The sequence below is a fragment of the Musa acuminata genome, chromosome BXJ2-11 (genome assembly GCF_036884655.1).
Source record: "Musa acuminata AAA Group cultivar baxijiao chromosome BXJ2-11, Cavendish_Baxijiao_AAA, whole genome shotgun sequence".
Lineage (NCBI taxonomy): Eukaryota > Viridiplantae > Streptophyta > Magnoliopsida > Zingiberales > Musaceae > Musa > Musa acuminata.
In genome coordinates, this window is record NC_088348.1 from 33000139 (window position 1) to 33021355 (window position 21217).

The window sequence follows — 21217 nt, forward strand, 5'->3', positions numbered from 1 at the left end:
ATTATAAACGAAAAAAATAAGAAAATTAATACAAGAGAAGAAAACTGAGCCATTTTATTAAAAAAAAATGATCCAGAAAAAAGAAATGAAAGGGAATTTTTTTTTTTCTGAGGAATTGAGAGGAGAGAATAAAAGAATAAAAACACATGAAAAGGCAAAAAATTGTAAGTAGTAATAGACGAATAAATTTGGGATCAGACTGACGTGCAAATGATTCGGCACGGAACTGCTGCTTCTCTTGGGAAACAGCCTCTGAAATCATTCATATCTTTCATCATCTCCCAAAATTCTCTAAATACCTCAGTATAAAGACAAAAAAAACACTCGAACCAGATGAGTTTGCAGAAGTAAATAAATCGGAGAACCGTGGTGACTCGGCCAAGCAGAGCCGCTCCATCACCGCGGCAAGACAAACACTAGCTCTGTCCGAGACAACGGAGAGTCGGCGTAGGTCGTCGAGGACGAGATCCGAGTAGGACGAAGGGAGGTAACAAGGGGCGGCGGAACTCGGCGGAGCGTTCCCCAGAAACCCTAAGTGAAAGGCCAATGTCATGACGGAATGCTACGTCTCGTCGTTATATAGCCCATTCTCGTGATGGGCCGGGCCGTCTCAAGTGACCGTTACGTCGCTCGCAAGCATCGTTTCGTTGTTTGCTCACGTGACGCATTGGATTATCCCAGTCACCTGCCTTGTCATAGAAGGCGAGCATGGGACCCCCAATCTTGCCCAATCAGAAGGCAGGTATCCGATCCAGAAGACTAACATCACATCTTTATTCTAAATATATGAATTAACTGTTAAGGTAAAATTTGAGTGTGATTTTTACATATATATATATATATATATATATATTAGATTTTGAAAAATGAATACAAAAATCATTATTCAAATAGTAAAGAGGAAAAATAAAAATATCTAATATATTATGATTGATCCTCAAACGTAGAATTCTGATGACTTCCAAGTCAACATCTGAAATCTTGGGACATGCTTGAGGGTGTATCTTTGTGTGACCTACGAATGGACCATCCCCGCATTCCAGGAAAAGGACTTCTCCTGAACTATATATTTTGATCACGCATTTCAGCAGTAACCTCATGTGCTTCTGCTATGCCAAGTTAGGCAGGTAAGCAGCGTCCCCAGGGATCCAGTGGATGCCAGATCTTGGGATTAGGACACCCATTGTATATGCTCTGTGCACCAAATGCTGCCATCTCGTTGCACAGTCTTTGGGGGTGGACACCATCATGCTTCGTGAGGTAGACTCTCACATCTCTCTCTCTCTCTCTGGTTTTCCGCATGCTCCTTACTGTTCTCTGGTCGGAGCATTTCATGTTTGTGTACAGGGGATCTGGTTCTTTCTTCGGTCCTCAAGGCATGAGTTTGCAGGAGCGCAGCTGTCTCAGATTAGGTATTGCTGGTTTCTTGAGCTTCGCGGGAACATTAGATGTAGATGTAAGAAGAAATGGGAGAAATCATTTGATGCATTGATGGTAATGCACTGGAACAGTCAACATAAGCAGCAAGCATATTAAGCATACTGAGACCTCAACATTCGAGAGCAGGTTTGTCTGTGTTTGGGGCATTGCCTGTACAGTCCCATTTCTCAGCTATACAGGTAGCTTATCAGTTTTGGATCCTTAGTGTTGCACAATTTTGCTATAAACAGCATTCTGCAGCATCTCCTGACTACCATCCACGTAATTATTCATGGACATGCGCATTTGACTGTTTTCAAGTCCTAGGAGCTCTTACATATGCGCAGAAGAAATTGGTAGTGACTGTGTGATCTCTAACATGATATCATTAGTAAAGCGAAAGACTAAGTTAATTTCTCTGACTGATTTGATATAAATTTCTATTGCATGACTGTGATCGGTTAGAAATATGTAACTTTCATGAATAGTTTAGAGCACATGTAGTGGTTCCCATCTTTAGACAGACTCTAATTTGTTTGTTAATTGAGATTCAATCATGTAAATGGTTTCTGTGGAGAATATTTCTTGGAAAATATTCTCTGAGCTTCAAGACCTCCAGTTTCAATTGTTTCAGATTGATTTTTCTTTGTATCTGGTTTTCTAACTTGGTTTTTTTGTTCTTAATTTGCCTGAACACCATCCTAGATTATTTCTTAAGATAGTCGGATTTTGTAGTACAGAAAAGTCTTTGGGCAAAATCTTTCTTACTTCTCCTTGTGTTTTTGTTTTCTTATTTTCTGTATGGATAATACAAAATACTAAGATGCCAACAGATGCAAACAATTATAATTGTTTTGCCACTTCGACCTGATTGGTAGATAGGATCAAGTACTTGTTTACGATGTCTCTAAATGCTTTTTTGATGGTCATCTACTTGAATGTATTCAAACAAATCTAGATGTTGAAGTGGATTGATCATAGCTTTTGCTACCCCAACTGAGTCTGCTTAATTAAATACTTGATCATTGTTACATACCAAAAGATCTCCTAGCTTGGCTAGCTGGAATTCAGAATAACATGCTACGAGGCCACAGCAATCGACAAGTTGATCCGTTCTCCTCCTCAATTTAATAACAAAGGGTGACATGTCTTGGATTAAATATTAGGCAACTTGTGATCACAATACGTCATGTCTAAATTGGATCAGTGCTTTTTATTTCCTAAAATATTTTCTTTTATTGGACCTGTACAAATAATTTGACTTTTACACACAGGCCCTGAAAACCAGCAGCAGCTAAACTGCTAAACCAACAGCTTTATTTGTATGTCTTTTCTTGAATGCCTATGCTAATTAAACAAGTCCTTTGCTGACATTTGAATCGTGTTTTCGGGATTCGTCTGTCCCCAAACTGGTGATCTCTTGATATGATACTTTACTGCTGATGTTCTTCACGTCCTTTAAGAAATATGTTCATTAACAAAGACTAATCGTCCCTTACCTTTCTACACAGTATGCTATGTCTTGTATGATTGAATGGTCCCAGAAAGTTGTCTTGCAGAGCACTTGATTCTTTCATGAAATCCATTCTTTGATCTACTTTTTTGCCACTCTTGTATGATTGAAATATAGACTATTCGAGCATAAGCTTTCAGTATGCTCACTGCCAAAGCCTTACAACAGCAGAATTGGCACTTATGATCAGTTGTAAAATTCATCTAGTGATCACTTACATGTGTGTATTTTGTACAACTTCAATTTAATCTGTTCCAGCATGGTAATCTCATCATAAATCAATCTTGTTAATAAAACCAACATCCCTGACGGTAGAAGCTGTTCTGCTGTATTAATAGACTCACCATATCACTTCTCCGAGTTACTTTGCTGTTATAAACTGGTGCAACTCCTAATGCATGTTTAGACTCTAAACAATTCCGTAAATTGTATTTTAGATAGGATCACTGTATATGCTTTGACATGTTCTTCTTGTGATTTAAACCTTAATGCATCCTCGGTTAACTTTCTTTTCTGACCAAAATATGCAGCGTGTGACTGCATATAGATAAATTAGCTTATAGTAAATGTCTTTGTCAAGTCACATCCTATGTATGTATTGCCTTTATAAACTATTTTTTCTCCTCAAGAAACATCAGTTTTCATGGCTGCTACTTTTGTTCATTGCATCTAGTCTACGTCACTGCTATGTATGATTAGAACTTCCCCTTAGCTCCTCATGTTAAAACCACTGAGCCAGTGTTGCACATATTAGACTCTACAGTAATCCAATTCGTTTCAAAGGGGCAAACAGGCATATCTTTTGACTCTTTGCTTCAGTGTTGCTTTCATCCAATAATTCAATTGTTTTACCTACTAACTTGAACCACATCTTTTGGGGTGTGGGTGTTCATCTGCTTCGACTTTTGTGGTGGAAAGCAATGCCGTCAGGTTTTCCTTTCATGACCATGCCAGGCTTCATCTCACTGGACAAGATATAAGCATGGACCCGGCAACAGGCTTATCCAGATCAAGTGTTCAAGTCTAACTTCAGCAGGTTGGAACGAAAGAGACTGTTTTGCCTGCATTGGTTTATGATAACCTAACCATGACTCTTCTTTGCAGATTTGTGTTCTTCTTCTTCGTCTTCTTCTACCACTGACCAAAACCATGTGGAGGAGTTGCATTGTGCCATTGATCGGATGAAGAGTATAGGTGTTTGACAATATCTAATGAAAGATATGCACTCAGAGAAGTCAAAGATCAACGGTCAAGCTTCGTGCCATGGCACTCACCACTAATTGTTGAAGACAAACCGAGTTATCCTATCGGGTCGGATCATGAAGAAGAAGAAGAACGGCGATGCACAAAGACAAAAGGGTTTGGCGGGTAACGAAAATTGATGTGTGAGGTGAGGTGACGTGACGTGGGGCTTATCAGCATCGTCTCATTGGCCGGCATTATCTAGTACTTTGAGCAGCTGCCATGCCATTGGGTTGAGGAGCACAGACAAGAGAGGTAGCTATCGGAAGGGAATGCAGAGGGGGTGGGCTTCAGCTACCGAGATTCTTCGGAGCAGAGCACATTCTACAAGAAGACAACAGGGAGAGCAACTCCCTTCATCAAATGCGACATATCCCCCAATTATGGCATGTAAAGTGGGCACTTCACTTGCCCGTGGATGATGCCACCAAAGTGGTGCAATTGGGCAGTCTTTTAATCCTTATCCTGTTAAAGTAGTCCCCTCCCTACTCGACTACTTGTTTCTGTGATCCAGAAAGTTATATTTACTCTTTATTTTCGCATCAAAATGTAGACCTTTTCATCGGAATTCAACAAAAATAAAATTTTTGAGTTTGTTTTAGCAACTACATCGCCACTATATCGAGCTTTAAGAGAAATAAAAATATGAACTATATAGTATAAGGCTTTTACCGACGGATGGTGAAAGGCTTTATACTAAACATATCATCGAATTTTCTTTACTCCATATGCTAATATATTATTGATAATTGTCCGAGCTAAAAGAGAGGTTGGGACGTTTTCTACGAATGCTTCTCCCCGAAAATCAAATTAGTTTTGAGTTAGAATTGGTCAAAGTATCAAACAGTTCTAATAAAGAGAATTGCTTAGTGTGCGGGGAATGCACTTAGAAAGTTACTTTTGTAGATGGTTTTGAGGATCGTTACGTCTAAAATTATCGATGATTGTACACATTATTCATGAGCTAAATCGAGAGAATGACATCATTTTTCATTGAATCTAGACTAATTATCGATGATTATACACATTATTCATGAGCTAAATCGAGAGAATGACATCATTTTCCATTGAATCTAGACGACTCGTTGACCGGCTCAATCAAGACTATAAATATATAACGTTGACCACATGCGATAGTTGTCAACCTTAAGCGATTAACATATTGACGACATGATATTAGCGTGATGCTCGAACCACCTACCACCTATCGATCATATGAGATTGATATAGTTTTGAATGATCTAACATGTCGATCTAACATGTCAATCATGTGTTGTCATATATATGTCTATTGTTTCATTTCTCATCTATCGAACGGTGTTTCGTGTGTTAATCATTTAAAAATAAAAAATACATTCCTCGTAAATTTATACACGTTTAATCGGGTCGAGAAATCGATCGTAGTGAATGTTTTGGCACCACTCGGAATCAAATTCATTCGGATGGAGAAAAAAATTATGACATATATTATATAATAAACTAAAAAAAATGAATCAAGAATAAATTTGTCATGCTAGAATTAATTGAAGGCGACAAATTGTGAAGCTTTTATTTATTGGGTGCACCATTTGCTCACGGATGATGCCACGAGAGTGGTGCAATCGGGTGACGTCATGTAGTTTTATACGTTCGATCTCGATCGGACGGCCCCGGCGGAGACAAGTGGCGATTGACACGTGAAAGCCACGTGGAACGATTGATGTTTTGGCACCACTTTATCCTTCCAATCTTCGATCCCTTAAAAGGAAAAAATAATAATAATAAAAAGGAAAATGAAGAGATGTGGACATACAAATCCAACGCTGATATTTATGTATACTATAAGCTACATTTTTGCATTCAAGTCTAATTGCTTCTACCACGTCATGTACTCTCAATTCTTCTTTGATATCACTAGTATCAAATTTGAGGTACAACAATAACACATAACTATTAACATTATTTGTTGGACGATTTCCCTATAAAACATTTTTATTTTGAGTATTTATCAATCAATATCTTTTATTTTTATTTTTATTTTTTTTCAAATAATACTTTTAATTTTAAAATTAATCTAAATTATCCTTCAAAAAAAATTTCTATATATTATAATAATGTTTTGATATGTCATAATATTTTTGGCCTGCTATAGTGTTTTGTTCACCACAATAAGAATATTATAAAATCTACTTAAAAACATTATAATTAATTTAAATAGACTTGTAACCTAAAAATATAATATTATAATAGTTTATAAGCAACAATTATCGAAGCAATGATATGATGTCACTTATGGTGTATTTTAATAATATTTATAGTATTTTTGGTACATCAATAAGATACCGTAAACGTTGTCGAAAAGCATTATAAATGAATCAAATGAAAATACCGTAACAATTAAAAATTGATTAAAAAAAAAGATAGAAAATTTTTAGAGAGGTATTTTAGGTTTTTTTAAATAAAAAATATTATGTTACTCTCACCCACATCCATCAATAATATCAAGTTAGCTACTCCTAATTATGGTCATTTCTAAATTTAAAATATTAAAATTCAACAACTAAAGATACCCTCAATTACTTTCACTCATCATTTGACCTCTCATGCTCTAAAATATTTTCTGAAGGAAACTAAAGTCAATTTGGCTTTCAATGTCATAACACTCAATTGACTAAGATCAGCTATAATGACATATTTGTAGTCTTGAGTTTTAACAAATCAAAAAAAAACATATGCTGAATTTAAATTCAAAAGGGATAAATATAAAAAAAAAAAATCACTGATTTTTGGAGGGATATCTGTGAACAATCTTGTATCAAATATAAACCCCACAAAAAAGAAAAGAAAAAAAGAAACACCATATTTGTGAATGGCATTGTGCAAGAGTAACATCACCATGACTTGAGACTCTTTGCATGTTGTCCAACAAGAACAAATTGAGTCACTTTCAGGTAGTTGTTAGCCACCACTGGTTAGGTTTTATTGATCACACACACACACACACACACAGATATATATATATATATATATATATATATATATATATATATATATATATATATATATATATATATATATATATATATGTAACCCAAATATTATTTCTGGCTATGGTTCCATCAGGTTATGGCATTTGACACTCTGAATCATTGAACACAATATATTGCACCACAGGAAATTAAATGTTTAGATTGATTGCTTAAATTGCAGAATTTTAGATGCCTCCTCAGCCATATGATGTATTATTGCATGCCAGTGGGGCCAGCAAGGATCCAAGTCATGGCATTATCAACATTGATATGAAGAAAAAGAAAAAAAGATGCCTCAAATTCTGACCCATCTCCTCTCTCTCTTTCTCTTTCTATATCTACTCTCTCCTCTCCTTCACTAGTTGATATTTCTGCCTCTTGTTAGTCCTCCTCCTCCTCCTCCTCCTCATCATCATCACCATGAGCTTCTTGAGCATGATGGAGGCAAGACTGCCTCCAGGGTTCAGATTCCACCCACGGGACGAGGAGCTTGTCTGTGACTACCTCATGAAGAAGGTCTTCTGCAGCGGCGGCGGCAGCGGCGACGGCGGCTGCTGGCCCATGATGATCGACGTCGACCTCAACAAGTGCGAGCCTTGGGAGCTTCCTGGTACCGCCGCCAGCCACCAGTAATCTTTCTGTAGCAATATGGAACACTCTCTTGCATACATGCGGCTCAGAGGATCTTAGAATTCTCTTGTAGGATGACAGCAGCTGATGATATCTTCTTCTTTTCCTGGTTCCAGATTCCCCTGTGGATGAACAGCTAGAGCTTTCTCTGCCTTTGGCTTTTCTTGATTTCTAGAACTGTGCGCGTGTGTGTTAATTTGCACTAAATATTTTTGTTGCTTTTAGCTGTCTTAAATCCATTGCCTTCCTCAATACATGCATACTTACTGCATACGACATGCATGAGTTGGATTCCTCAATATCGATCGCATCATCCTTCCTATGTAAAACTATAGAGTAGAAATTGCAAACGTCTTGTCCTCATCTTGGCTTTTTATGCCAAATCTTTGTCCCCTTGTAAACCTCTTCGTGTATCTCAATCCATTCCTGGCGACCTTTCAGATCTCGAAGAGGAACCATATATCATTGCACCAGTTGGAGGTTCAGAACCTCGAGTCTCTCCTAAACCTCATGTGTCATAAACGATCATGGTTCCATAATACATAGCCCGATCCACAAATAGGGATGAATCAGTCACCTGCTTCGATCATATGTCGGATGATGTAGTGATGTTATCTTCTGCGAGTTCTCGTGGCGCAGAAATGGCATGTGTGGCGGGGAAGGAATGGTACTTCTTCAGTCTCCCGGACCGGAAGTACGCGACCGGGCAGCGGACCAACCGGGCAACGCAGTCGGGCTACTGGAAGGCGACGGGGAAAGACCGGCAGGTGAGCCGAAGAGGCGTGCTTGTTGGCCTGAGGAAGACTCTCGTCTTCTACCGGGGAAGAGCTCCCAAGGGGAGGAAGACCGAGTGGGTCATGCATGAGTTCCGCATGGCAGACTCTGACGATCCTCTACAAAAGTTCTCGTCCAAGGTAACACACCCTACTAAACATCATCAGACGACTCGTATGTCGATGAGTGTCTTACCAGCTTTGTGGCCACATTTTGGTTGTGATTATTATGATGATAATGATCCTCGCGATTGCCACAAGATAACCCTTCGGATTTTGCTATGAATCACGAAGCAATCATGTTATCGTTGTAAGAGATACGCCAACCTGATTGCATTTTTGTCTTCCAGCAGGATGATTGGGTCTTGTGTAGAGTATTCCACAAGAGCAGAGGGGTGGCATCCAAGCCAACCGCAGAGACTGGCGACGACGAAGCGGTCTCCTCTTCCCTCCCTCCTCTCACGGACGGCCACATCGCCCTCGAACAAGCGCCGCTGGGTTCACAAGGATACGAGCAAGTGTCCTGCTTCTCCGACCTGAACCCGCACTCTGCGTCACAAGCAAATGATGTGGCTTACCCTCCTCTCTCCGCGGTTGAAAGGAGCCACCAACTCAAGAGCTCAACTCTCGTGGGGGGATTACTCGACCTGGGATCTTCTGACCAGGTCGTAAGCTCTGTGTTGAGCCACTTCACCAAGTTGAAGGGGTTCCCAAAGCGGGAGTTCCCTCCAAACACTACTGCTCCAAGAAGCTTGGACTCCCACTTCACTGGAAATGGTTTGTCATACGTTTGGAACCCTTTTTGAGACTGCTAGTTTAGTTAGATGAAGGAAGAAGCTGTTCATGTGCACATACATGTACTCCATACCTATTTGTAGGTGATTGATTACTTAGCATCGTGCAGGGATTGCTCATGCAAGAGGGAAGAACAGGCATACAAGTTTGTGTTTAGTACATGGGACTCTTTGTTATGATTGGAATGTAATTGTATTCTGGAGCTCAAGAAATGTAATTATTTGTTTTGCTGCTGTTCCACCACAATCATTTCGATCCTTTACCAGGAAAGAAAAATGGAAAACTTATTCATAGCTTTTGTCCTCGCTTCTTCTTCTTCTTCTAAGCTTCTACCTCGATCTGTAGCTCGAACTCCTCACCCATGAGCAGAGACAGGCTCTTTATCTCTACCACACTAAACCTCCCATTTTTCTGGTGTGCAACACTTACCTCTGAGGTATTGCCCTCTCCCAGTGATTTCACAGATACTTTAGATGTTTCCTTCAACTCCATGCCAAGGATCACCACCTTGTTCACTACCAGCCTGTGCTTCGAGGCGTATGCGCCGTTGACCACTTGTGATCTTAGCTTCGGGCCTTTCCCTTCTGTCTCCGTACTAAACCTCACCAAGCTCCACTCGCTCTCCTCCCCTGCCATCTCCACCGTCTCCCCGTCGTCCAGAAACACCTCCCCTGCCGCGGTTCCGTCCTCGTCGAGCACCACCAGGAGCTCGAACGGACTCTGCCGCGCCGATTGTGTGGTCAGGGCCTCGCCTTGCATCGCCAAGACGCTCCCTCCTCCGACGTGAACGTTGATGGCGTCTTGCGGGGCGTCAAGCGTTACATACTGGCCGGAGTTGCTCGTCACCGACTGTGAGTAGTTGAATAGGTTGAACCACTTGCCTTTTGGGAAGTATGCATCGACCTCGACGGCCCCCGGCTTCAGTACCGGGGAAACCATCACTCCTGCTCCGATCAGAAACTGTGTGCTGATGTTGTAGGTCGTTGCGTCTTCAGGGAATGAGAAGAACACTGGTCGCGCTATAGGCGCGCCCTTGACGTGTGCCTCGTACATCAAGGTGTAGATATGGGGAAGAAGACGGTACCGGAGTCCGAGCACCTTTCTCGCGGAAAGGGCGACGGAATCCCAGACGTAGAGCTCTTGTGGAGACGTCATGATGGCCGAGTGATCCCTCGAGAATGGATAGAATGCACCTAACTTCATGGCACAACACAGAAACTCCGGTCTCAGCTTGTTGCTTCAGCCGCAATGCGGTCTGCAAGTTGAAGGAAACAAGAGCAATTTACCTGAATCCACCGCCGGCACAGCTCCTCAGTGGTGTCACCGCCGAAGCCGCAGATGTCTGCCCCGACCATGGGGATCCCGAACAGACCAGAGTTGAGAATCGACGGTATAGAGTACCCAAGATCTTCCCATGTCGCGAAATTGTCGCCGGTCCAGTGCGCTGCATACTTCCCCGAACCCACGAAGGTCGACCGGCTTAGCACAAACGGCCTCTTCCCTGTGGATCCGATGAGCCCGTCATGGGTCGCCCTCGACTCCAGAAAGCCATACAGGTTGTGGGCGTTGTACTCCGACACGTTCCCGTAGTGAGTCGCAGATGCGGGGACCGTCTTGGTGTTGATGGGCTGCCGCACGCCGGCGTTGTTGATGCTGTAAGGAGGATCATCCAGCGAATTCAGCGGCGGAGAGGTAATGAAGTTGGATATCTCATTCATGTCGACCCACAGGCCGTCCACCGGAAGCGTCTTCCTAAAGATGCCGATCTCTTGAGCCCAGAATTTAGCAGCCGCTGGGTTGAGGAAGTCCGGGAAGTAGACTGGTCCGGGCCAGACATTACCAAGGTAGTAGCTTCCGCCTCTCGTCAAGAAGACATCTTGTTCCATCCCTCTCACAAACGTATCGTATGTGTAGTTGACGCTGATACCTGCAATTGCTTACAGAGTCATCGTCTCTGCTTCCTGTTCGTTCCGATGCTCGGTTCTGCAGAAGCTTACCTGGATCTATTATGACCACATACTTCTGCCCGTTCTCGTGAATCTTGTCGACGAATTCATTCATCCTATCCGCTGGGAAGTTGATGGGATCGAGAGTGAAATCTTTGAATGCGTCCATGTAGTCGATGTCGGTCCACATTACCTCCAGCGGTATCCTGGCCTTGGCATACCCTCCAACCACCTCTTCAAGCTCGAACACGTTTTTGTAGCCGTATTTGCACTGGTGGAACCCTACATAAGAAGTGGTATGCATCAAACATTCGGATCACGCACTCGACGATGGACATCGAAAGCTTTGATCTGCTCACCAAGCGACCAATACGGCATCGGAGCCGGCCGGCCGATGAGCTCGGTGTACTGGTCCATCACCGACAATGGCGATGGCCCTGCAAAAAAGTAGAAGTCGAGTACTCCTCCAATCACTTTGTAGGTGATGTAAGATCCTCCGTATATGACGTCCATCCCGTTGCTGTTCAGGAGGAGCACTCCGTGGGTGATCCCCGGCGGATACGTCGTGTCGGGAGACGATGATCTGACGTCGATGTAGAACGGATGAGACCCATACAGATTCAGATCAGGAATTGACGTAGGGATATCTGAATTCCACAGGGTAAACGTGTCATTTGGGACTAGCTTCAACGACTTCTTGGTGTGCTCCCCGAGTCCATAGATCGATGCTCTGTCCGCCGGGAGCGACGACGAGATCTCCAGGTAACTGTCCTTGAAGACAACCGTGGGGAGCGTATCGAAGAGGATGTCGCCCGTGGAGCGGCGGGAGACGGTGAACGTAAAAGGGGACGTTCCATGGAGGGTGAAGACGAGGTCGGAGTCTGAGCTGGAGAGGACATGACTCTCCGGCGGAGACTGAGACCGGTCGGCTTCCAGCATGGAGCGGAGAGATGCCTGTGGCTCGCGAGGGATGATGTGCTGAGGGATTTCCCATCTTTGATGGTCGGAGTCGGTGATTCGGACTCGTAGCCGATCGCTGGTCTCAAAGCTGCAAGCAGGAGGTGACGGATCACAGAGAATAATTCAGGGTATATAATGAGGCAAAAGAAAGATCACAAGATTCTTTGTCTACTGCTACTCCGACCAAGGTCAATTTCGGCATCGATGAGAAGTCATCAGAGGCTAACCTGGCCAAGAGACTGAGCTTTGGAATGTCAGCTCCATAAACCGACGTCTCCTGAATCAGCCCGAGCTCAGCGGTCAACGTCTTCCCGGAAGGATCGACGCCTACCGATCGGAGATCGTACCCGTGTCCAACGACTTGTTGCTCTTGCGAAGCGGAGCAAGAAAAGAACAAGACGAGGAGGAAGAAGAAGCAGGGGAAACTCGCAACAGAGCAGGAGACTCTCCGCATCCTCATCGTCCTCCACTGTAGTCTTTGACTTAGCAACCACTCACTAATATATATATATATATATATATATATCCGTGATGTTACCGCTTCGAACACGTGTCCCGCGTCTATACGACGCTTTAAGGAAAGGGGATGGGTGGGCATGATTCATGAGATCGAGCAGCACGTGGCGGAAAAAAAAGGCAATATATGTGGTTGGGAGTTTATCTTGAATACGTGGCTTAATTCCATTTGCAAGGCAGAGGTGGTCCATCCTCATGTTCCCCTATGAAAGGGGATTGCGTGCTGGGAGATGGACAGCGGATCAAGGAAAAGAGGTGCGTACGTCGACGAAGACGGAGATGGGCACTGCGACCGAATTAGTTATACAGCATGTGATTTCAACTCAAACCTTATCATCTTCTTTATGTATACATACAACAGACAAAGAAAAAGACAAAAACTGATTTTAAATATATATATATATATATTATTAATTTAAATGAAAGTATTTTTGAATCACTATAAACCATCCCAAGTAGGAGAAAAACGAATTCACTATAAATCATCCATTTGATATTTTATTTTTCCCGAAATTATATCGATCATCGGAGAATACGATAATTAAAATTTGAAAGAGACAAGAATATCTTTCTTAATTTACAAAAATAAATTTGATATGGATAAATATCAAATTAAGAAAAACTATATTTATTTAAAATTATCCAAATTCACTAGTACCGATGCATTTAGCAATTAGGCATGTCTTGTGTTTGAGTTGATGTGAAAGCATGATAATTATTTTTTTTGAAAAAAATAATATTTATTAAATTTTCTTATTAATTAATGCTTCTTGTTAATGAATTTGTATGTAGTCCTATAGTCATCGATAAGGAAATTGAAAAGTCAACGATCAGAAAATAAGGTCAACATGCTTTGATGTTGGAAGTCTTCTGTTAACTGAGTTAGATGTCAACTGACTTAGTGTGTAGGGATGCTCTCTGACTTGATTGTAACGCGATGTGGCATGACATATCTTGGATCCAAAATATACGCTATCAATATATATATATATATATAATATATATATATATATATATATATATATATATATATATATATATATAGGTACTACACCAGCTTTCTATTACGTGTAAGTCATTGTTTGAGGTTTGTCTCAAGTGATCGCCTCATCGTGCGCCACCAATGATATGCTTTCTCCTCTTCTTTCTTCTTTTATTATTTATCCTCTTCCTTCTTATTATTATATATTTTTTCTTTACCACCTCATATTTTTTATTTGTCTTCATTCTTTTTTTCCTTTCATAAAAACTATAATTTTATTATTATTATATAAATTTTTTTAATATCAAAAATTAAAATTAAATAATGAAAGATCAAATTTTATGATTACGCATATTTTGATATTATTTGAAAAATCATTATCTTATCCGTAAATGTATCATCATCAAATAAAAAAAAAGAATTATATTCACATTTTTCTATCTTCATCATATCTTTCACAAAACTACTTTAAATGATAAAATTGAACTAAAGACTAAAGTAAGATAATAGAAGATTTATAATCTCTCAACATATAATTAACATTATATAAGATCAAATCACATATTATTATCCCTATGAGATACTATTTATTTATAAGTGAAAGTAAAGTATATAATATAAGTAATTAAGAGAGTTTATCTCATTTATCCATCAAGGTCATCTTCTAAAGAATCACACTATAATTAAATTTTTTTATTGATCGATAATTATATTCAAATAAAATAATTGAATTGGATTCTAAAATTAAAAAAAAAATACTTTACACATGTGCACAAATTTTATAAAATAGGTAAGTAAATCCAATAAGCATAATAATACTATAATAAGTTTAACTACTAATACGAGTCATAATTGTTATATATTATCAATATCATACTTTTTTTATAATAATATTATTAGTCCTTCCTAATATATTTTATACACATTATGTCATAATATATATATATATATATACACACACACATAAATATAAAAAAGATAACAAAAATAAATAACTTTAATTACGTAAGCATGAATCATAATTATAATGTCCACTCAAATATATATCATCATATCTTATAAACTCAATCGTCTTAGTGAATAGATCGATATAGTAAAACTCAAGTTTTTAATTGATATTAATTATTTTTAAAAATTTTTATTTAACCATCAACTAATTTGTGTCACAATGCATAGAACTATAGAGTATTTACTATTTTTAGAGTAGAAAAATATTATGATATATCATAATATATTTTTAATAACTTGGAAATTAAGACCGACAATACTAAAGATAAAATTTTATAATTATAAAGCTTGGTTAGTGACCTCAAAACATACCAACAAATTAGCTTATATTGTTAATAATATAATAATATATTATTATTTATATTTGTATAAATTATCCCTCAAACTAATATAATATAAAACATAAATTAGACTTCTTGCTATCTAAGTAATTTATAAAATTAGATTATGAAAATATTATTATTTCAATCTGATATAATTTCAGATATGTGAGTACTTTCTTTTCATCTTTTTAATGTTTTATTTGTAGGTAACTCTAATATCTATCTAGTATTTTAACTATAAATTTGATACTAGAATTCTAATTAGGTATGCATATAAAATAATTTTTATTTAAATTTTTCAAATTATTTTATAAAAAGTTGCTTTGATTGAAGGTTTTTTACTTTGTATACTAAACCTCTCAAAAATTTGGTCAATATATTTTTTATAAAATAGTGACAATAATTCTTAAGATTTATCTCTAAATATTTTAATATTAATAACATAAATTATTTTATTCATATCAATCATCTTAAAATTCTTAATAACAAATATATTTATTTCTTACAATAAACCAATATCACTATTAGTAAAAAAAAATTATCCACATGTAAATGGATATAATAAGCTAGCTTTCGCTAACGTTCAGATTAATATTGATCAATTATATTTTTCTTAATTATAAAAAAATACATATATTTTTCTTTAATAGACATAAATAGATATATTTTCTTCGGTATATTTTCCAACACTCTTTCTTATTTTCCAATTTCGCCTCTTACTTGGCCAAAACTTATTATTTTAGTAATTCTTTACTTACAAATAATCAACACATATATACATATCTTATAATTTTTATACAAAACGAAGAGGGTATCGAGCCTGTCATCACATCTACTTGATAATGATCAAAGAAATAATGTATTGCGGTCATCGAGTTTGATCAGTATTTATCAAGTAAGATAAATATTTTTCATATATTATTATTATGCATTTTATCAATAACACTTTTATTTTCCTTCGATCTATTGTTTGTACTAAATTTATATTGAAAATTATTAATTCAAAAAATATAAACTTGTGTATCATACCAAAAAAAATCCTAACGTAGCTACAAAGTTTAAGAAAATTATGATGCAAATTGTGAAAAAAAAAAGAGACTAATCCTTATTTCTCATAAAAAGAAAAGAAAAATAAATGAAAAATATTTTTTGGGCTCCATAAGAGGCCCATATAAGGCCCATTGTTAGCTACTCGAAGCGTGAGGCGACCTGATCCATGATTAGACCTATATCGACGAGTCCCTACTGCGAACACTTTAGGGCTGCGCTCAAACCGCTCTCCGCAGGGGGGCGCGCCCTCTTCCTCGTAGCTTCTCTCTCGATCCCAGCTTCCGATCTCTTGGGGGAAGATGGAGACGCCCGAAGAAGCCCAAGGAAGCGCTTCGAAAGAAGAACCCCAGGAAACCCTCGAAGAGATGCTATCGAGACACCGGTAATAGCAGCAGTCGAAGTTCGGATTTTTAATCTTCAAGTTTTGGCTTTTATTTACTTTACCCGCTTTTTCTTTACTTTGGTGACTCGATTGGTGGATTTCTAGTTGCTCGAGAGAGCCTGGTTTACGGCTGTTCTGTGGGATTTTGATGGAGTAGTAGCAGTCTTTGGAGGGAAATGTCTCTTTTGGTCATCGGAGAACTAAAGAAAAACGCTTCTTTAGGTTGTCGGTTAGGTTTGTTTAGTTGAGTGGATTATCTTTCTGTATTTGTGAATCTTCTGCTGTCCATATTGTTGCTTTGGTTGGTGGATGCGGTACTTTTTTGAGTACTTAGATCTTCCAATATAATGCTCAGTGGATATTAATATTTGAAAGAAGGATTATGGTTTTCGGTTGCCTAGCTAAGTCTCTTGGTTTAACTTTATCGTTTTGAAATCATGCTTTGGAGATGGAAAGCAGGTAGCCATACAAATATGATCTCGGTCTTATTCAGTGGATTCTAAGTCCATTTGAAGATACTGCTTAGCCAGCAGGAAGGCCTCCCTTTAGTTCCTCTATAGCCTTCTAGATAACTGTGAGATACTTCCAGCCTGTTGATGCTGGATCTATTTGTTTAATGTAATATAACTTGTTTGTTGTTTCTTTTGGGCTGTTTCAAGCTTCTCTGAATGTTTATTGTGTCCAACAGCTTAGTATCTGTATGGATAAGAGGTCCTGATGCTTTTTAAGCAAGGCTTCTCACTATTATGACACTAGCACTAGGTGCTTGTGATTCGTTTTCCAACACAATAGCTTAGCTCATACCAGAAATTAATATGATTTCTTATTTCTAGTGCAGTAATACATGGTGAACTAGAGCGTTGGTTGTTAACAATGCAAATAACATAAATGCTCAAATCATCAGAATATGGACACTGAAATTGAATTGCTACTCAACAAATTAACTATGAGGAATATATTCTAGGTGACATAATGATTGAGATATAACCTTGGAGTATGTTTCTCCACCTGTTAAAACAACCATGGAAGTTAAAGATTTTAGAAATAAACAACTTGAACTTTTCTTTAATGCTTTTCTTCCTTTTGTGTGTGCGTTCAAGCTCAAATCTTGTTTGCTTAACTTGGTAGCTCTAACAGTGATACATCAATAGACATGCATTGAGAGTTGATGATAGGTTAGATTAATATGTACAATTAGATGAATCTGCTAATAAACAACTGGGTGTAGGTCTTTTGGTCATGTTATTGTAGGCACCTATATTAAGTTATATGGTCATTAGGTCCATCGAATCAGTCATAAAATGTACCAGAGCAACTCTGTGGTTCACTCTGTGAGAACTGATATATGCCAAAATCAAGTTATGCACACTGAGATGAGGGTTTCTTTGTTAGACCCACATTGGAATTGGGCCTTGATTTATGTTGATACACATCAATGTAGGTGTTATCTTGTGCACATCAAGATGTGGGTGATTATGGTGCCCCGATGTACCCATATCAAGTGTTGATGATAGATTGGATTAGCATTACAAATTGATGGTTCTAGTAGGAATAACTTGTGCCTAAGCATTTTAATCCACATGATTCCAGGTCTATTTATGTGATTCTTGGTCTATTTATCTGAGCCATTATGTTAGCAAATCATCAGGCTGGATCGTTTGTCCAAAATATGATAATTGTTATTTGGTTGTAGCCTGTGTAAGTTACAGCATATTGAGAATGGTCCTGTTAGATTGCAGCACACTCAATTTTACTGCCAACTTATATGCTGAATGAGACAAACCTCTCTACAGTGAACTCTCATTTATCATCTTGTCTATTTAAGTGCCTTTAAGGTCATGTACAGGAATGCAGAACACTGTACTTAGATTGCAGCACACTCAATTTTACTGCCAACTTATATGCTGAATGAGACAAACCTCTCCACAGTGAACTCTCATTTATCATCTTGTCTATTTAAAGTGCCTTTAAGGTCATGGACAGGAATGCAGAACACTGTACTTATAGACGAGTCATCATGGTACAAGTTTTTAAAGATGCCTTCTACTGGGCTTCTTGTAAGCTTACTCTGTTAAGATTGTCTTTGTGATCAATGCTTACAGTCCTTTAGCATCTGCTCAGTGAACTATATGATCAATATATGCTAACATAGCAAGTTTGATGATACTTCCACCAATGCTTAGTTGCTTACAACTTTGCTTTAATTGGGATCAAGTGTTCAGTCCCTTTATTTTAATTGGACTTGAAAATTTATCTTTTTATGATTTTAGTGCCTTTTCAGATCTATTTGTAGAATGGAAACGTGCAGCATGAGGAGATATGTGAGTCACCCCACAAATTACTCCAAAATTGATCAGAGAACCTTTGTGGTCCCAATGTTTATGGTTTTCACGTAAATCAATGAACTCCAGGGCTTGAGATTGACATAATGTGATGGATTTTATAATGGTTCTAAACCCATGGCCCACCAAAAGATGATAATTAGGCTTTTTCCAGTAGGTGTAAATGGTTGTCCTTCACCTTATGGTAGCCATCTTGGAAAACTAATCAGTGGTCCTTAGGCAGGCTTTAATTTTGCTGGAATCTTTTGATTTTGATCAAAAATTAACATCCAAGCAATATCTTGATTCTTACTGGAATGTTTGCCTTCTCATATGAGAACCGTTTTCATAAATTCTGATATCATGATCTGATATTTCTGATTACCTTGCAACTAGTCGATATAAGCTTCTACATTCCTGCTTCTGCTTCTGCTTCATTACAGTTCTACTTCCCCAGTAGACTTTACCGAACCTTTTTTATTTATGATCTTAATATAAGCTTCTATATTTAAAGGAAAGAGATCATCAAGATCGATGACAAAGAGATGAGCCTTAAAAAAGCTGCAGCAAAAGGAAGCAAAGCTGAACAGAAAGCTAAGAAGAAGCAGGTAGAAGATGAGATGTGTCAACTTCGATCCCAACTAAAAGCTAAACACAAACAAGAACTTGCATCGTTGGGCTCTAAAGCAATTGGAAGCACAGAAAAAGATAATCTAGACGTTTTCGTGAAGGCCATTGCTGGCGTTAACATCACAGGTCATAGTCAATCAGCAAAGCCCAGCAAAGGAGCTAGGAGGAGAGAAAGAAGAGCTCAGGAAGAAGCAGCAAGGGAGCACAGGATACAGGAAGAGCAGAGTAACATCATTAGTGATCGTGTGATTGAAAATGAGAGGCTGGAGAGGAAGTTGGATCCCCTTGGACTAAGAATTAATGAAATAAAGCCAGATGGTCATTGTCTTTATCGAGCTGTTGAGGACCAGCTCTCACTTTCTTCCAACAATACATCACCTTACAGTTTTCAGGAGCTCAGGAAAATGGCTGCCAATTACATGAGACACCATGCATCCGATTTTCTTCCGTTTTTCTTATCAGAGAGTAACATCGAAGTCGATGCAGATAACTCTCCCTTGGAAATATTTGAGAAGTACTGCAAGGAGGTTGAATCCACAGCAGTTTGGGGTGGACAACTTGAGCTAGGTGCTCTTACACATTGCCTCAAGAAACATATTGTTATATATTCAGGTTCATTCCCTGATGTGGAGATGGGGAAAGAATACAAGTCTGAAACAAGTAGCAATTTGAGCAATCCAACCATCCTGTTATCATATCATCGGCATGCTTATGGCCTTGGCGAGCACTACAATTCAGTGGTTCCTAATGCCATGAGGTAACTCTATGGTCTCCTTTTGTGCAATATATTTATGACTATGATTCATTCTCGATGTACAAAGACGACGAATCATAATCTTTTGACAGAATCAGATGATTAGTTGTTTCTCATTGTTAAACATGAGAGGTGATCTTTTGTCCGGGAGTTGTTTTACCTTCAATAATAGTGTAACTGTGAAGAAACGAAGGATCATGTAAGTTGTGCACAATGTGGTTGTTTTTGCTTATGAATTTATCTGTTTGATTGGGTGGATTTAGAGTTCCAAGACTATCAAATAGCTTAAAAATTTATTGCTTTTCTTGACTTTTCTTTGTTAAGTATCCAAAAACCAGCATGTTATTGGTAAAAATAAAAAAGATTTATTGTTACATCCATCATATTAGCAGAAAAGGGTATTGATTAATTTCTAACTGGGTTCAACTTATAGTGGTTATTTTTAAATGATGATTCTGATTATACAATCAATGTATAATCAGAATCATTTTTTTAACCTAATATGCACAAAATATATCTGACGAATGATGTGTTCAATGTTCCTATTCAGTCAAAATTATTCTTTGCTCATAGTCGATTGATCATTTATCTCTAGACCTTCTGCCGGACATAGTTTTTTAATTCCTTTCTTGTAGAAACCATGCTGGATATGCTTTTCCCTCCATTGCTGTAGCTCATAGAGGCAGCGAGAATGGTGCTAGATTAAAATCAAATGTTCTAATAGATCAACAATTAGATTTTAACTGTTTATGGAGTGTCTCTGAGTTCTTCCATGATGAGTACCAGGTCCACCAAACTCTTTAATGCAACAATTACATATAAGGTGTTGATATTTTGATGTATTAAGGGGCGCACTCATCATGGAACAAGATGATGCAACCTCTCTCAGACAACCTGGCTGATATTTCTGGACATGGACAATTGCACATGAGCAGTTGGTCAAGTAGATATGTAGTGTGTCGGTT

At 38.5% G+C, this 21217-nt stretch overlaps 3 protein-coding genes, 1 long non-coding RNA gene and 1 other non-coding gene across 10 annotated transcripts; 3 read left to right on the top strand and 2 right to left on the bottom strand.

The window, feature by feature from the left end:
• Positions 1–187: 187 nt before the first annotated feature.
• Positions 188–286, bottom strand: LOC135628040 (small nucleolar RNA Z122). The gene has a single exon (XR_010492766.1). It is a non-coding gene; the product is annotated as a small nucleolar RNA Z122 (small nucleolar RNA).
• Positions 287–989: 703 nt separating this feature from the next.
• LOC135627519 (uncharacterized) lies at positions 990–4758 on the top strand. Of its 2 annotated transcripts, none has more exons than XR_010492644.1 (3): positions 990–1260; positions 1348–3968; positions 4037–4758. It is a non-coding gene; the product is annotated as an uncharacterized LOC135627519 (long non-coding RNA). The 2 variants fall into 2 exon arrangements; XR_010492645.1 differs by having other exon boundaries at positions 1391–3968.
• A 2735-nt stretch (positions 4759–7493) lies between these two features.
• LOC135626997 (NAC domain-containing protein 21/22-like) lies at positions 7494–9626 on the top strand. Of its 5 annotated transcripts, none has more exons than XM_065132887.1 (3): positions 7494–7792; positions 8452–8726; positions 8936–9626. In XM_065132887.1, exons 1-3 carry the CDS (start codon positions 7603–7605, stop codon positions 9389–9391), a joined length of 921 nt encoding a protein of 306 aa, XP_064988959.1. In that variant the 5' UTR covers positions 7494–7602; the 3' UTR covers positions 9392–9626. The 5 variants fall into 5 exon arrangements, with proteins under 5 accessions (XP_064988959.1, XP_064988960.1, XP_064988961.1 ...); XM_065132888.1 differs by having other exon boundaries at positions 8939–9626; XM_065132889.1 differs by having other exon boundaries at positions 7654–7792; positions 7886–8726.
• LOC135626996 (probable alpha-glucosidase Os06g0675700) lies at positions 9585–12764 on the bottom strand. The gene is made up of 5 exons (XM_065132886.1): positions 12514–12764; positions 11686–12374; positions 11378–11608; positions 10667–11307; positions 9585–10577 (listed from the first exon to the last, which is right to left on the bottom strand). Exons 1-5 carry the CDS (start codon positions 12744–12746, stop codon positions 9702–9704), a joined length of 2670 nt encoding a protein of 889 aa, XP_064988958.1. The 5' UTR covers positions 12747–12764; the 3' UTR covers positions 9585–9701.
• A 3594-nt stretch (positions 12765–16358) lies between these two features.
• LOC135626999 (OVARIAN TUMOR DOMAIN-containing deubiquitinating enzyme 5-like) lies at positions 16359–20510 on the top strand. The gene is made up of 2 exons (XM_065132892.1): positions 16359–16547; positions 19383–20510. The coding sequence occupies exons 1-2, from the start codon at positions 16465–16467 to the stop codon at positions 20257–20259; spliced, it is 960 nt and encodes a 319-aa protein (XP_064988964.1). The 5' UTR covers positions 16359–16464; the 3' UTR covers positions 20260–20510.
• Positions 20511–21217: the final 707 nt, after the last annotated feature.

What these genes read in the sequence shown, in the direction of transcription:
- LOC135626997 (XM_065132887.1), top strand. Translation starts at nt 7,603, where the DNA reads ATGAGCTTCTTGAGCATGATGGAGGCAAGACTGCCTCCAGGGTTCAGA. An exon ending in CGAGCCTTGGGAGCTTCCTG is followed by an intron (nt 7,793 to 8,451) that starts GTACCGCCGCCA and finishes CTCGTGGCGCAG; the next exon opens with AAATGGCATGTGTGGCGGGG. An exon ending in TACAAAAGTTCTCGTCCAAG is followed by an intron (nt 8,727 to 8,935) that starts GTAACACACCCT and finishes TTTGTCTTCCAG; the next exon opens with CAGGATGATTGGGTCTTGTG.
- LOC135626999 (XM_065132892.1), top strand. Translation starts at nt 16,465, where the DNA reads ATGGAGACGCCCGAAGAAGCCCAAGGAAGCGCTTCGAAAGAAGAACCC. An exon ending in GAGATGCTATCGAGACACCG is followed by an intron (nt 16,548 to 19,382) that starts GTAATAGCAGCA and finishes CTATATTTAAAG; the next exon opens with GAAAGAGATCATCAAGATCG.
- LOC135626996 (XM_065132886.1), bottom strand. Translation starts at nt 12,746, where the DNA reads ATGAGGATGCGGAGAGTCTCCTGCTCTGTTGCGAGTTTCCCCTGCTTC. An exon ending in GATGCCGTATTGGTCGCTTG is followed by an intron (nt 11,609 to 11,685) that starts GTGAGCAGATCA and finishes CTTCTTATGTAG; the next exon opens with GGTTCCACCAGTGCAAATAC. An exon ending in TGTGCCGGCGGTGGATTCAG is followed by an intron (nt 10,578 to 10,666) that starts GTAAATTGCTCT and finishes TGTGCCATGAAG; the next exon opens with TTAGGTGCATTCTATCCATT.